General features: G+C 42.4%; 1 protein-coding gene across 5 annotated transcripts in view; it reads right to left on the reverse strand.

The window, feature by feature from the left end:
- The window catches only part of cbfa2t3 (CBFA2/RUNX1 partner transcriptional co-repressor 3), a 59314-nt gene that overhangs the window by 6427 nt on the left and 36674 nt on the right, over positions 1 to 16213 (reverse strand). For 2 of the 5 annotated variants that reach the window (XM_077563602.1, XM_077563604.1), the window contains exons 3-11: positions 15412 to 15653; positions 15081 to 15170; positions 13119 to 13300; positions 7437 to 7720; positions 6015 to 6100; positions 3919 to 4201; positions 3596 to 3664; positions 2674 to 2727; positions 668 to 858 (exon numbers count right to left, since the gene is read on the reverse strand). In XM_077563602.1, coding sequence (XP_077419728.1) covers positions 668 to 858; positions 2674 to 2727; positions 3596 to 3664; positions 3919 to 4201; positions 6015 to 6100; positions 7437 to 7720; positions 13119 to 13300; positions 15081 to 15170; positions 15412 to 15653 — 1481 coding nt within the window. The remainder of the gene's footprint in view (positions 1 to 667; positions 859 to 2673; positions 2728 to 3595; positions 3665 to 3918; positions 4202 to 6014; positions 6101 to 7436; positions 7721 to 13118; positions 13301 to 15080; positions 15171 to 15411; positions 15654 to 16213) is intronic. The other 3 variants (XM_077563606.1, XM_077563607.1, XM_077563603.1) reach the window with 3 other exon arrangements.

Below are 16213 nucleotides of genomic sequence, written 5' to 3' on the forward strand. Positions count from 1 at the left end.
GGAAAGACGGAGAATTCATGCTAATTGCTAGGCTAACCTAAGAGTGACAAGGTTAGCTCGCGTTTAACACCAAAATGAGGTGACTTCTCATAGACATCTGGTTGGAACCATGTTAAAGCGGAGAACAAACTGAACAGAAAAATAGCAGGTAATTTATAGTAAGTGTCTGGGAGAAATTAAATAAATTGCGTTTACGAGGTACGTCCGCTATTTGCTTGTTTTCACAATAGTCCTGAGTTTCGACTTTTGAGGTCTGCACAATAAATGCTTTGCTTGTAGTAAATAAAATACTGTGAAACAATGTGAATTTAAGAAATAAAAACTGTTGGTTATATAAAAAAGAAAAACAGTTGGTCATCGAAAAACCCTTGCTACAAGTCCCTGGGATTAACCTGGCCAAAAAATGATCCACAAAATTAGAAAGTTGCTCGTCAAATAGTCATTGATGTTCTCATTTTTGGTGTATTTTAATAAGAAAAATAGCTCTGTATTTTATAAAAACGTAATAAAAGACAATAATCCTTTTTCCCTACCAAATTTTGGCTCACACAACAAGCAAACCAAAACGACCAGGCGACGTCTCATATCTTAAAAATTGGGACATTTGTATTCTATTCTGCAAAGCAGCATCAACAAAAGCAAAGGTATTGTTGTCTGTGATGCTCACTTCACTGGAGTCCTCCTGCTGGTTGATGACTGTTAGTGCGTCCTCGGAGGCTTGCCTCTTGGCCTCAGCCAGGGCCCTCTCCATTTTTGAGCGTTCCGCTGAAATCATCTCATGAGCCTTCCTCTCAGCATCGGACACGGCCTTCTGCAGCTCCGACATCGCCTGTCGCTTTACTTCGTTCACCGCTTCCTCTGAGAAGGAAAAAAGGAGAGAGAAAGGGACGCGTTAGAGCCTCCGCCTGCTCCGCCTGCTCCGCCATCATTTATTGAAGCTCTTTAAGCTGCTTTTTTGTCGTATCTTGGCTAACAGATGCACGCCATCCAAGATTTAAAAGTTGACGGCAGAAATGGGGAACATCCAGACAGTCAGTGATGAATTCCAACACAATCTGGACTCCGAGCGGAGAACAGCAGATGCCTCCAAAGTTTTGTCACCAGCTTGGCTGTTCAGCCGCCATCATGGGATTCCCTTTCTGCCTGATTGTCCTTCTGTCATCTGGATGGTTCAGTAACAAATCCTCAGACACACCAAGCATCCTGAAAATACGCCAGTGTGTTGTGAATGCTTGTTTTCACTACAATGCTCCTACGGTGTAGATTGTTGTGTCGGGTTTTGTGCACTTCCAGGAAATATTGAATAACAAAGAGGAGGGGGTGTTTTTGCGCGAGGCAGTTACGGGATAATGCTTGGACAAAAGCATTTGGATGAGTCTGCTTCCAAGGCAACAGTTTGAGGTTTGGGTATTCTGGTAAACAAAATTAAAAGGACGAGAAGCCTTTTAATCCAATCTGGCTCACTTCACCTTGAAATCAGAAAGTGGTGTGTTCTTGAATTCTCCATCTCCATACAGCTTAAGTTTCACTTTAGTTTTGCTAGCTTAGTTGCGCTGGACTACAATTACTCAACTTGCACTCTAAAAACAGTTGGGTCAGAAATGGACCGATCCTCTACTTGGGTCGATTTGATCCAACTTTGAGTCAAGAAATGGGTCATTCAGCATAAAACAACTCATAAATATTGGTCATATAATATCCTTTAATTAGGTCAAAAATGGGTAATTTTGTATAAAACAACCCAGAAAGTGGATCGGTCCCATTTTTGATCCATAATTGGGTTACTTTTTGACCCAACTGTTTTTAGAGTGTGGCATTGCAAATCATGGAGTTAGGTCGCTGACTCCCATCACTCACTCAACAACAACCGCAATATTCTTAAAACGAAACTCAGGGGCAGCAGATACAATGAAAACAGCAGAGGCCCCAGAATTGAGCTCTGTGGAACACCAGACGTTCCGTTATACATGCGAATCCATTATTGCACCTATTCGTTTGACCTCTTTCTGTTTTAGTCATTAGAGTCTGTGGATATGCAAGGAAGACACACAGACAGATTGAAAGGCTCCAGTAATTCCTACATTCAAGAACCACTAGCAGTTGCTTCCCCGCATCTTGTACAGTTTTGCATGTGTATACGCATATGCTAAAATTATTAGCATGTGCCTTGGATGCCATTCACATCAATGCATAAAGTCAGTGTTATGCATCATTCTAACATTACCTTCATCCTCCACTTGATTCCTCCTATTTCTGTTTCCATTCATTTCTCCCACTCTTTATTCTCTCCCCTCAAGCATTATCTGCATTATCTCAAGCTCAATTATCAAGCCTAATGTATGCACCACCAAGATAAGTTTGCAAATTTAATTAATTCTTATCAAGGAGAGTACATAGCAGATGCTAGGGCAATTAGCACTTAATGAAAAACACAGGGGCAGCAATATTAGCGTTATAATTCCACAGGGATTTGCCAAGTCTATTCACAGACCAGATTTCTTTTTTTTTATTTGGTCCCAAAATCACAGCAGTCTCTCAAGCTGAACTCGATCAGAGAAAACAGTGCGTGCATGGTTTTAATTAAAAGGGAGAGAGGCAGACTACCTGGCTGCGCACACTCGCACACAAACACACACTGAAGGGAAGATGATGGGAGTGAGATATGTTACTCACCCTGCTTGTTTTGGAGGTGCTTTAGTGCTGGGGAAAGCGGGATGCTTGTAGTGCCTGTATGAAAAACAACTGCAGTTAAAATAGCTTTTTTTTTTTTTTTTCTGCTGGTGGAAATGCAGCGCAATATTTTGCCAACAGCAGCAGCATGTTTGTTCCACAGGATCTATATTTAAGGATTATGACTGACAGAAAAATCCTTTTGACAAGGGTCTGAAAAGGTTGGAGCCAAATTATTCAAGGGATGTGTCAAAAAAAAACAACATCATGCAGTACTGGAAAAAAAGGACGTGCAATTCCGTTTATGGATATGCACATATCTGTATTTTATAAATACACACAATTACATATAAATAAAATAAAATAAAATAAAATAAAATAAAATAAAATAAAATAAAATAAAATAAAATAAAATTAAATTAAATTTAAAAAAAAAAAAGGGGGGTGGGGCGGGCTGGTTGTTGAACTCAAGATTTTATTTGGACCATAAAGTCACATTTCAAGTGTTCTGTGCTGCTGTGGCATGCCTCGGGCCAGGTGACTGCATTTTCACTGCAGCTTAACTGCAGTGGCCTTTCATAGTGGTTACAGATGGAGGGCTTTTAGCCAGAATTTTACAGAGGGCTTTCAATCCTGTGACTGAAAGGCCTCTGTCCTTTCCGTCTTGAGCCATGTTTCCACCCAGTGGTAAATTCAGATTTTCACCACATTTGTTTTATTGTCACACTAGAGTACAGAGAAGCTATTTTGACAGTGTGAAATTGAGCAATTTACAGTTTGGTGGAAAAAGGTTCTATAGTGGAAAAGGATGAGGCGGTGACTACTCATTGTGAGATGCATGATTGCGTCGGTTTGGAGTGCAAGGAAATCGTTAGCGTGAGGTCCCATAGACAAATCGGGAGAAGGAGGTGTGGTAGGTTCTTACCAGCTTTTCTCCAGATTTCCTCTGGCAGGTATCCCGATGGTGGTCTGTGCAGAAAGTCTCTGTGGATCTCTGAAACACACAGAGAGACCTAATCAGGAATGCACGCACACATATAGGTAAAAAAAAAACAAAAAAACTTTTATCCACATTATGTATGGGTGTTGAATCATCATAAAACACAACCCAAGAATCAGGATGACCTCACACTATGCACTAAGTTAAACTTTCTTTCTATGCTTAAAGTCAGTCCCTTGCCAACATCTTCAAATGGGCCCTACCTTGCCAAAAGTGCCAAAAAACATCCCCTGTGTGTGTTTGTCTACCTGTCTGTCTGCCTGTCTGCCTTTCAGCAGCGGAAGAAGCTCCTTTGGGCAGTGCCTCACTGCTGCTAGCTGTGTTGGAGGAGGAGTTGTGATGAGGAGGAGGAGGAGGAAGAGGAGGAGGAAGGCAGTGCTGTCCGTTGCTCCCACCTTTTTTCATCTCCTCCACGTCGCTGTAGCGCCGTATCCAATGATTCATCTCCTCCCGATCCGCCTCCTGGCAGCGTCGCAGCACGGTCAGAGAGCGGCGCGTCTTCTCTACCATGTCCATGATACAGTTCAGGAGCTGGTAGGAACACAAATTGGAATACAGTATATACTGTAGATTAATATTCATTATGGATAATAACACCCTTTTTTTTGAAACACTGTACAACACTGTAAAAAAAAAAAAGAGTAACAGTTACAAACATAGTGAAGTTTATTTCACTCAGAAATTTTTAACTAAATTTTACAAGGAGAGTTTTGAGTACATTTTACCAGTATATAAAAAAAGTAATGAAGCATTAAGGAAAAAACTCACGATCTTCAACTTGGGATACACTCTACCACCTGAGCCATGCCACTCTTGCTGTACTGGTGAATCCAAAATGAGACCAAAAACCCGACTCTTGGAGGTAAAAGTATTCCGCCTGACACCATTCTGAGCGGCATGGCTCAGGTGGTAGAGTGGCTGTCTCCTAACCTGACGGTTGAGGGTTTATTCCTCAACCCTTGCGTCGCTTTTTATTTTTTTTAAATAAAATAAACTGGTAAAATGTACTCAAAACTCTCCTTGTAAAACTGACTTCTTTTTTTTAAAAGATTTTTTAAGAAAACATACTACAATTAACATGAACACACATTGAATAGCAAAAACGGAAAATGAACCGCCATAGACGATTAAATTGTCATCTTCATGTTCAATCATCATGTTTATCGGTAATAAAATCCTTGTTTGAGGTCCCTGGGATTGACTCGCCAAAAAAAAAAAAACTCGACAAAATTAGAACGTTGCTCCTCAAATGAAGTAATTGATTTGCAATGCTGTTACGCAAGACAAAAAAAGAAAAGCTCGACAAAATTAGAACGTTGCTCCTCAAATGAAGTAATTGATTTGCAATGCTGCTCCGTAAAAAAAATAACAAAAACATTTCGAGTCTTGGTATGCAGATTTAAATCACTGAACAGCACAACTTGCAAAGTCTCATCTTCAATGTTGTTTCAACAGTTTGGAGAAGTAGCTTCCAATATTATTGTGCACAGAATCCAGACTAAATAAGTGTGGTGAAGTCGAACAAAGATTGTTAGCCAGGCCGCTTTGTCTCCAAGAATGGACCAAAAAAAGTCCCACAAACTCCTAAATCTTTGAGAAGGACTTCAATAGATTGGAAGAAGCTACGTTAGCTGTTCAAAATGAACCAACTATAAATTTTCCTCCATTTTTCATTTCCAGTAAACGTAACAGTCAGTTCAGTTCCCTGTTTACAAAACAATTTTCAAGTTTCACTTGGCTACGTGCGAATTTGAATTTGTACGAGCATTGCAAGAATAACGTAACAGCTGGGCTACAGATGAAAGGTTGAACCAATTTCTTCCACCCTTCTGCTCGATTTGCTGCCAGCTCAACAGATTTTCTTTTAGTTCTCCCCCCCCCCCCTCACATTGCAGTGTCACTTTCATGCACGCTACCAGTGTCGCCACCCTTGTCTGCTCCACTAAATGAGCTTAACATGTTTGACATTCACTCCTTCATACGATCCACATTCAAATGTCTTCTCCGTTGTTCCCTTGCTCCATCCCTGCCGCCGTTCGTCGCTTCCCGCCCGTCCCTCCACTCTCAGTAAGCTATATTTATTTCAGTGAAGTGTTTCTAATTTGGCAGGGGTCCAGGCCTGGCCGGTTCTCTCCATGACTGCAGCTCTTGTCTCAGCTGCTCTGCCCAGCTGGAGCTGCTCTCTGCTGGGTCCCGAGCTCCATCTGGGGCCCTATTTATTTTTTTTTTTGTGTACCGTATGTGTGTCTGCTCCATGTGTGCAATAACGCTTTCCTGAAGCTAAATGTTGCCAAACTGATACATCGCGTTTGACGGGAAAAATGGCGGCCGCGCCGATACCTACATTATCAAGGTGCTTCCATTCTTCTGCCCACTCTCGATCTGTTAGGCGGTGGTCGATCACTTCCTCTTGGCGGGCTCCGTGAACTGCTGTGAAAGAAAAGCAGATTTAAAAAAAAAAAAAAAACGGTTTCAGTATGTACGCTGAACTACAAAGTCACAGGGAATTTCGTAAACATCTTAACAAAGTTGATCTGGCATGCTATTGGACGCCTCTAAACACGCCTTCGGAGTAGAAAATGGAGATAAAAGTTATTATGGAAGCGTGGAACTGTGAATGGAAGTAGACATTTTTGAATGGCAAATATATTCAACCGTGTTTTCAAATGCATATAAATATATTTAAAAGCAGTAATTGCAAGTACGTCCGAACTTATAATTCACCACGGGTGTACCTGTATTTTTATGGGAAAAATGGTAAACGGAACTCATACATAGAAGAATAAATAATAAAAATGACCAATAAACAATGTCTACTTACTTAATTTTTAATTAGCAAAAAGTAGGCCAAATGTGGTTAAACACACTTGCAAATATTAATAAATATAATTCCGTATTTAAACACGTTCAAACGTGTTTGCAGGTACGTTTGAATGAATAACAAGTCACTGGTATACCCCGTGAGAAAAAAAAAATGACGGATGGAACTCATGCACTGCAGACATAATAATAATGAATTATAAAAATTATGAATAAAGAATATTTACTTACTTATTTTTCAAACATATTGTTATAAAGCAGGCCAAAACGTATTTATACGTATAATTTGCCACGGGTCTAAAAAAAAAAAAGGCAAAGGGAAGTTGCACTGCAGTGAGTCAGTAACTCACACAAATAATAAAAATGATGAATAAACAATGTTTACTTACTTAATTTTCAAACGTGTTGATATAACGTAGGCCAAATGTTTCAACGTTTGAACGTCTTTTTTAAATAAGTTTGAACGCATTTGCCAGTAAAAGTGTTTACTCTACATTGGCAGTTCTACGCTTCCTTAAATAATGTAATCCTGATTGCTTCATTAAAATACCATACATGCATATTCTATAGTTTTCACGTTTTGCATTTTCTGGCAGTGCTCAGCTAATTAATCATCACCCAAGCCTGCTTATCTCAGAGCCTCCATATTGGCATATTATTCCCATTACAGTATAAAAGGCTAGTAACTAATCAGGGGGACAGTTTGGCTGAGAATGCGCGTCTTTCTTTTTGGGTAAAGCAGTAGGAAGGCATATATAGTTGCCACAGTTGTAGCACATGGGTATGTAACGCTGCGGGCTTTTTATAGCCACAAGGATTAACACAGTAGGCTGACAACTGGTCATTGTTCCTGACATACACCCCACTTTTGTATGCCCCCCCCTTAGTATTTGACCTCATAATGCGACCTGCAGTTTGAGCTCGTCATCCATGTGAAGTGTTCTACCTGTCGGTCGGTGTCTGTCTCGGCTGTCTCTGTGTTCAGTATGTCTGTAAGCGTCTCTGTATTGGTGCGCCAGCGCCATGTCCTCCAAGCGGTAGTGCTGAGGGCCCATTTGAGGGTTTTGCGGGTGGGGCAGGCCGTTGGGAGGGTGCGTAGGGAGGCCGTTGGGAGGTTGGTGAGCAGGGAGGCCCGTGCTGGGACTGAAGCGCTGGCTGGGGCTAATGGTGCAGGGCCTTTTAGCGAGGTGCTCCGGGTGCAAGCCATCTCTCTCTGAAGAGTCTTTGGTCCTGGGGAGGGGGCATAAGCATGAAAAGAGTCAACTTAATATACAGTACTCGGGTCTCCTGACGGCCTCACGACTCTGGCTGGAAGTGTTCGGTTTAGGTGAACGGTATGGGATTTTTTTTAATAGGTTTTAGGTGAACTAATGAATACACACTCACACGCACGCACACACATACACGTACAAAAAATAAATAAAAGGGAGAGCAATGATGATGACATGTCAAATCGTTAAATTACCTCTGTCTGTTAGCAAGAGCCACTACATCGTGATAACTTACATTGATGTTTCTGCATCTGGCAATTTATTATTATATTATATTATATTATTAGTATGGGATTTTTTTTTAATGGGCTTTAGGTGAACTGATGAATACACACACGCTCGCACGCACGCACACACACACACATACTCACCCACATACAAAAAAAGGGTTTATATATATATATACAGTATATATCTATATATGTGTGTATATGTGTATATATATATATGTATATGTATTTAAAAAAAAAACAAAAAAAAACATTTATTAAATTTTTTTAATTGATTTGTTGGATTTTTTAAAAAAAAAAAAAAAAAAGGAGAGCAATGATGATGTCAAATCGAATGAACAATACTGAGCTCTCCTGTAGAAAAAAAATCGTTAAATTACCGAATAAACAATACTGAGCTCTCCAGAAAAAAAAAGTACAAAAAAAAAAAAAAAAAATATATATATATATATATACAGTACGCACCAGTGGAAAGCCTTAGGCAGACGAATGAATAGTGGTAAGAAAAAGTTGCTCACATATATAGTCAGTACACCCATTAAAGTAGGATACAAAATGAGTGTTTATATTGTTGAAGTAATTGCAGTGTGAAATGGGAGCATTGATTATTTGCTGTACATTATTGAAAACACTTCAGCGTTAATGAAACACACAAGGGGAGCTGAAGTGATTGTGCATACATAAAAGCCTGCAGTGTTTTTTCAGCTGTCGCATTGAAGTGCAGAACGAGAAGGTGAATTAGTGCCGGCGACAAAAACAGTTTTCTTTGTTTGCTTGCCAATATGGAATTACATTGTACGGACTGGCAACATTTCTCAAGCTATGTTTTCATCGCATGTCTAGAAAAATGTCTGCATATCAAAACAAAAAGCAAGAACTGAAAATGGCTCCTCTTTTAATAGGTCTGTAATTTTAGGTGCACAATAAATGGAGACTGGCAAATATGTTCAAAAAAAAACAGTACTGTAAAGTAGTACACAATTGTAGGCAAAAATGCTAACGGCTTAGCATTTTTCCCCATAATGTCTTGGAGTGTTAACTGTAGACATAATAAAGCATCAAAATTATGAATAATAAACAATTTTTACCTACTTATTTTTCGAACTCATTCATATAATTTAGGCAAAATGCTAATCTTTATTTTTATTTTATATCCGCGTGCACAAGTCAATACCAAGGGGCATTCTGGGAAAAAAATGCTACGTCTTTAGCATTTAGCCTACAAGTACTGCTGTGCTTGAACACGTTTATGAGTGTAAATGTACAAAAGCTAAATGTGGCTTAATGCCACATAAATGCTATAAATCGTCACCAAAATTGACAAACACACCTCTACTCATGTTCAACTTCAACTTTTGAAAATATCCAATTTTGGATTTTATGGTCATTTTTCTCACCAGCACTGTATGGTGCTCATATGTTTACGTTACGGTATGTACTGTAAACTTTCAAGCACAACTCAACATTCGAAATCCTGCAAATACGTTTGAGCGTATTTAAATGCGTTTAAATGTACTTGCAAATACATTTCAAAGTATTTGCCAGTCAAAAATGTTTACTCCAGGCGGCACGGTGGCTGACTGGTTAGCACGCCCGCCTCCCAGTGCTGAGGACGTGAGATCGAGTCCGGGCTTCGGCCTTCCTGGGTGGAGTTTGCATGTTCTCCCCGTGCTTGCGTGGGTTTTCTCCGGGTACTCTGGTTTCCTCCCACATTCCAAAAACATGCATGGCAGGTTAATTGAATACTCCAAATTGTCCATAGGTGTGATTGTGAGTATATCTCTGTGTGCCCTGCGATTAGCTGACAACCAGTTCAGGGTGTACCCCGCCTACTGCCTAAAGCCAGCTGGGATAGGCTCCAGCAGCCCCCGCGACCCTTGTGAGGACAAGCGGTAAAGAAAATGGATGGATGGATGGAAACGTTTACTCCACATTGGCAGTTCCACACTTCTGTGCAAATGCAATCTAAAGAAATAAATGAAACGCATCTTTAGTAACGCTACAAAGAAAAGTTCTTGAGCACAATGACGTCCCGCAGTGTTTACAAAACAAGTCCATCCATAAAGTTACAAATTCAGATTGCTACAAACCGCGCTATTTATAAACGATTGCAGCTGCTTCTGCGCCGAACCCGCCGCAAACGTGAACTCTGTCAATACTGTAAATTCGACAACTCCCACATGGCGTGCATGCAGAGCGACACACTCGCACGTGCACAACCATGGATACCCGTGGAGAGCTGCTTGTTGTTCAGTTACAGCGAGGCAGCGCCGCTCCAGAGTTCCAAGCCCAGCTGTACGCCATATGCACCAAACAAAGCCAAGTCCGAGCGTACACCCTGCGTCTCAAGCGTTTAATCTGAATATCCCTCGGCCTGCTCTAAGATTGCAACTATTCCTCATGCTCCCGCCCCGCGCCAGCTTAGGCTGCAATATGGACTAAATACAGAGTGTGTGGCAGATGTTTAGAGACACTGTGTACGAGTTGTTTAAGCGAGTGTGTGTGCGTGAGGGAGGGAGGCTGTGTTTTCCAGCCATCTGGTCGGTTTAAAGAGGAGTGTTGATATTAATCTTTTTAGCTAGATGGCACTAGCCCGGCATTCAGATGGAAATCAGTCAAAGGCCAACGAATGCTTGGTGGCTGCATGTCATAGACGTGCGTTACGATGAGCGTGCGGGTTATCCGTGTGTATTTTCAGCATGCCGGCAATACTCGTACACATCCTCGGCTCTGGCAACTGACAAATCATTCGAACAGCTGGCACGGCGAAGGCCATGCCTCTGCCTGAATACCCCCCCCCCCCACCTCCCTCCACTGAGCCAAGCCTGCTGTGCATAAAGCAAGAGGTCGGGAGGCGGAGGTGTGTGGATTACAGTCCCATCCAAACCACCTCCTCTCACCCGACGGAGGATGTGTTCAGTGTTACGGTCAGCACATCACCATCTGGACACATCCCTGACATATGGACAGCTGCTGGGAGCCTGCAGGTCATGCAGTTAAAGGGGCAGGGAGAGGGAAGGAGACTGAGTAAGTCAGAAATGTCAGATGCAGAGAAAAAAGGGAACGATGAGGCAAAAAAAAAAGGGGAAGATTTTGAAATATCAGTCACCCTCTAAGGAGTAAACAAAGCAAAACCTTGGCTGAAATGGGTTATTTTAAATTGTGCCACCAACAGGTTCTACTTTCCTTGTATCAGTGTTTGCCCAAACGTCTGCCTACCCAGAAAATTAGATATATAGCCTATTTCGGACACAATGGGCCCCTATTTTCGTACACGGGTTCCTGTGCATCGTCGTCGTCTTCAATTCCGCTTATCCGGGGGCGGGTCGCGGGGGCAGCATCTTTAGCAGGGAAGCCCAGACTTCCCTCTCCCCAGCCACTTCACCCAGCTCCTCCGACGGGATCCCAAGGCGTTCCCAGGCCAGCCGAGAGACGTAGTCTCTCCAGCGTGTCCTGGGTCGTCCCCGGGGCCTCCCGCCGGTAGGACATGCCTGGAAACACCTCCCCAGGGAGGCGTCCAGGAGGCATCCGAACCAGATGCCCGAGCCACCTCAATTGGTGCCTCTCAACGTGGAGGAGTAGCGGCTCGACGCTGAGTCCCTCCCGGATGACCGAGCTTCTCACCCTATCTCTCGAGAGCCCGGACACCCTGCGGAGGAAACTCATTTCGGCCGCTTGTATCCGGGATCTTGTTCTTTCGAACGTATAGATCGACCGGTAAATCGGCTTCACCACAATGGACCGATACAGCGTCCGCATCACTGCAGACGCTGCACCGATCCGCCTGTCGATCTCCCGCTGGGTTCCTGTGCGCTCAGCATAAAAACGGGCGCGTCTTCATTTTCGTGCCGTTGTGACGCTGCATTCGAGGATGGTCGGAACTTTTCCAAGTTCAAACCAGGAAGTGCGTACCCCGACTTCACCGACGGACTACAATGTGACGTCACACTACAATGGCGACCCCTTTGGAAACACGGACCGTGAATGGTAAGACACAATTTACTAGAGTATAAAACTAGATAGCTTTCTTCATTCATAAATATTCGACATAACTTCACGTAACACAACGTACGTGACGGTATGCTGCTATCTCCCTGCATGAAATTATACGGTGAACTACTGAACTGTATGAAATAAGATAAAACAATAAATAAAGCAAAATTGTGATGAAGTAAGTTTGCTGGAGGTCAAAATGAGTTTTGAGGACCACCAGCCGCCATTTTGATTATTTGCTTTCGCCTTGAACGCTTTCAGGTCGGGAACAACCAACTCTGATATATCCGACTTCCGACCATCCTCGAATGCAGCATAAGTCTGGTCTACCGAGTTTGGGACCGCATTGCGCCTCTCTGGTTCGTTCCAGTGCATCTTGCAATTCGGTGACAAAAAGTAGACTAGATTTTAGACTAGCGAAAAAAGCAGGTCACACAAACTGTAGATGACCAATCGGGGTGCAATGCGGTGCACACATCACATGCGCGGCCGCCGGCCGACTAAATCATCCGGGAGGTGTTGCTGTTCAAAAAAACACACTTTGCGCACGCCAATCTCATCGCTCGGACCTCAGCGAGTCAATTTCTGTTCCTGCAATGTCAATGATGTGTGCGCCTGATTTAATGGGAATGAGGGGAGCCTCTTCGATTGACCTGAGCTGGCTGAATTCACTCTAAAAACAGTTGGGTCAAAAGTAAACCAATTATGGATTTTTTAAAAATGGACCGATCCACTTTATGGGTCAATTTGATCAAACTTTCTGGGTTGTTTTATAGGAAATGACCTGATTTTTGACCCAAATAAAGGATCTGACCAATATTTATGAGTTGCTTTACACTAAAAGACCAATTTCTTGACTATAAGTCGGGTCAAATAGACCCAACTAGAGGATCGGTCCATTTTTGACCCATATTTGAGTTATTTTTGACCCCGCTGTTTTTAAAGCATTCCATCCTACAAAGGCGCACAAAGGAGCAAACACCTTATGCACAATTCTACCTGTGTAAAGTCTAGGAAAATACCAAAAGAAAGAAAATGCCAGGCCACGTGCACAGTCCGACTACGTTTTGCGCCGGGAGCAAAAACAGGGCCCTCTATACGTGTGACAATATATGTGTAATTGAGCGCCGTTACCTGTCGGGGGTCCTTCTCTTGCCATGCTCATTCATCTCCAACATGATCTCCGAAGAATCCAGGGGCGAGCTGGCATTGGCGTCCAGGAGAAGCTGCTCGTGTTGGGCCAGGTATTGTGCTGGAGTCTGCTTGGCAAGCCTGGCACAGTGCAGCAACTCCCTCTGCAGCAGGGGCAGGTTTGCCTGCAAAGCAGACAAAAATGAAAACATTCATTAAAGAGAGAGAGAGAGAGAGAGAGAGAGAGAGAGAGAAAAATGCGCCGAGAGAACGAAGCTGGAAACTGAAATGTGGAGAGTGACTAAAAGCCAGATAAGGCGGTGAAAAAAAAAGGAGGGAGTGATAGATGAAGAGACACAATGAGATAAGACAGATCTCTTGACACATTCCTCTGCCATGTGTCTCCATCGGAGGTGTGCATTGTGTATGTGTATAAGTGCTGTCAAATAACTCTCTTAAGACCTGTCTGCTTGATAAAACACAGACTGCTGCAATGTCCCAGATGTGGAGGATGACCACACACAAGGATGCATGACACCGAAACATACGCACTCACACTCATCGAACACTTTTTTTTGGTCTAGACATTCGCCTTAACTCTTTGACTGCCAGACGTTTTCAGAAAAGGGATGCCGTGGGTGCCAGCCGATTTTAAGCATTTTGACTGATCTTTCAAGGTCCATAGAAAATTATGTGTTTGGACTATGGAAACGCACATACTGCCAAAAAAAGATTGGACTCTCATCTTCCATCAGAAAAAAAAGTTTGTTTCTACCTTATTCCGTTTTTGAGTAATCAACAATAGAAAATGGTTAGTTTCACCTGTTTTGAAAAAAACGTCTTTTAACGTCTTTGGCACTCCTCCATAGGATTTTACTAAACGTTATTTAACGTTTTTGGCAGTCAAAGAGTTAATAGTCTACATTGTGTTGACACAAATAATAAAACACTACAAGGTTCATCTCTCAGGTTCGATCAGCTCCCCCCCAAAAGAGTCATGACTCGACTAAAATATATTTGAGCGAGGGTCGATCACGCTTAACATCTTTGCGAACTGCGCCTGATTTATCGGTTGCAGTGAGTCGGTGCTTGTTATAAATAGTTAACAGTTATATGTTGATGTCACAGCAAGAAAAGTTTTTAGTTGATATAGCTTCACACTCTCCAGAGTTAATCAACAATTTTTAAAGAGTTAAATATTTTTGCAGTGAGGGAAAGCACATTTTTAACTCACTAACAGAGTTAAATTTAAACGCTAAGAGTAGACAAGTTATTATTATTTTTCTCTCTTTGTCAGTTAAGTCGACTCCTTAAACATTTCCCTTGACTGGAATTTGATCCCCCGGTTGTATTTTACGTCAGCAGCACGACCACATCTCTTAGTCTTTTAAATAACTTCAATGTGGTCAAAATGAAATCAATTAAAACAAATAGTAGTAGCCTGTTGACTACAACCTCTTCTATGAGTGACAATGACGTCATGGGTCCTAAACTCCTTTTGTTTGAATGCCAGTGTTTCCCAGTGATAAGCAAAGAGGAAAGGAGGAGGAGGGAAATGGTGCTGATTTGTCTCTCTCAAACTGGAAAAGTGCAAGTGCTAAAATCTTAGGTAAATCTAACACTCTGTGGAGTTAATTTAACTCTACAGACTTAACTCTACAACTCTGTGGACCAGCACTCCGGAAATGCTAAAATTAGCTCCCACAACAATACTGAGCTCTCCAGAAAAAAAAAAAAATAGCTCCCACAAATTTAACACTCCAATTTTTGCCGGTGTCAATACGAGATGTATTTCACTACGTTTGGGTCAGAGGAATGATAAAAGGGCTAATTTGAGCTGAATAGAAAGAGACAGAGAAGTGCTATTCTGTAATGTATGAAGGCCATAGAATCCAGGGCAGGGCTAAATATATCACATATAAGCAGACGCACACCTGTGCAGGCAAGTGTGTAGACTATATTTACCTTCAGGAAGGGAATGACGAAAGGCCTCAGAGGGAAGTTGGTAGCTTCGTGAAGTTTGGAATGAAACTCTTCAATGGTAAGTGTAGAGTTCTGTACAAGAGAAGACAAAAAAGAGGGCACAAGGCACAATGGTTGCTAATTGTGGAAGTACACAGTGTAGTTGAAATATTTACACATACATAGCCAAACATCAACTGCATTAAACATTTTCCCTTTGTGTACACAAGCGACCAAAATCAGCACAATAGATAAGATTATGTAATGTAAGTATCCAGTGCGTTTATAATGCATATAATAATCCTCCTATTTATGAAATTGACCACAAACTCACCACCAGCCCCAGCACAAGGCTGCGCACTCGCTCTCCAATCTCCGGCGAAATGTCGTTGCCAAACTGCTGCAACGTAGTCAGGAAGCGCTTCAGCTTGCAGAGCTGGCGGGCGCCGCAGGCTGGCGGGAGCTGCTGGTTGGACAGCGAGGATGTTGACGACATAGCCGGCCCGTTACTGAAGCCGTTTGGAGTGGACGGGGCGCCGTTCAGTGATGTGGGAGAGTGGCTGCTCCCGTTTAGCACTGCAGACAAGACATAAGGGGGAGACAACACGAATTAGGTCGGTAGTTTCTGAGGGGCATCGGCGGACATCTGGGGGCAAGATGGGGGATGACACTCTTTTGCTGTATCCCGCTGATAGAAGAGCACACAAATGTGTGTGACGCATACATATTTATTGTCACAATCTTGTTTGTTTTTGTGCAAACTTCAGCTGTCTCACAAGTGTCAGCATTCGACTCCCCTCTCCCGCCACCTGCTCTTGTGTCAGTCTATTTCGCTCTGTTCCTCAAACTCTCCCCCACCCACCAACTCACTCACTAGGACACAACTATAAGAGGAACTTGTAAATGAGGTGCCAAAAATAGTCCTGTGGCCTGTGTTACTTTTATTCCAGTGGCAGGTGTGTAGCTAAATGCGGTGCTGCACATGTCCACCATCTGAAAACAGATTTGCAGCTTTGAGGTTCGCAATTCTATGAACATTCATGTGTAACAGCCCATTCTTACAGTGGGCAAACCAAACCTTTCGTCTCTTTTAATTTCACAAATTCACAAAAATGAAGGACCAAAAATGTTTGATA

This window comes from Vanacampus margaritifer, chromosome 4, assembly GCF_051991255.1.
Source record: "Vanacampus margaritifer isolate UIUO_Vmar chromosome 4, RoL_Vmar_1.0, whole genome shotgun sequence".
NCBI lineage: Eukaryota > Metazoa > Chordata > Actinopteri > Syngnathiformes > Syngnathidae > Vanacampus > Vanacampus margaritifer.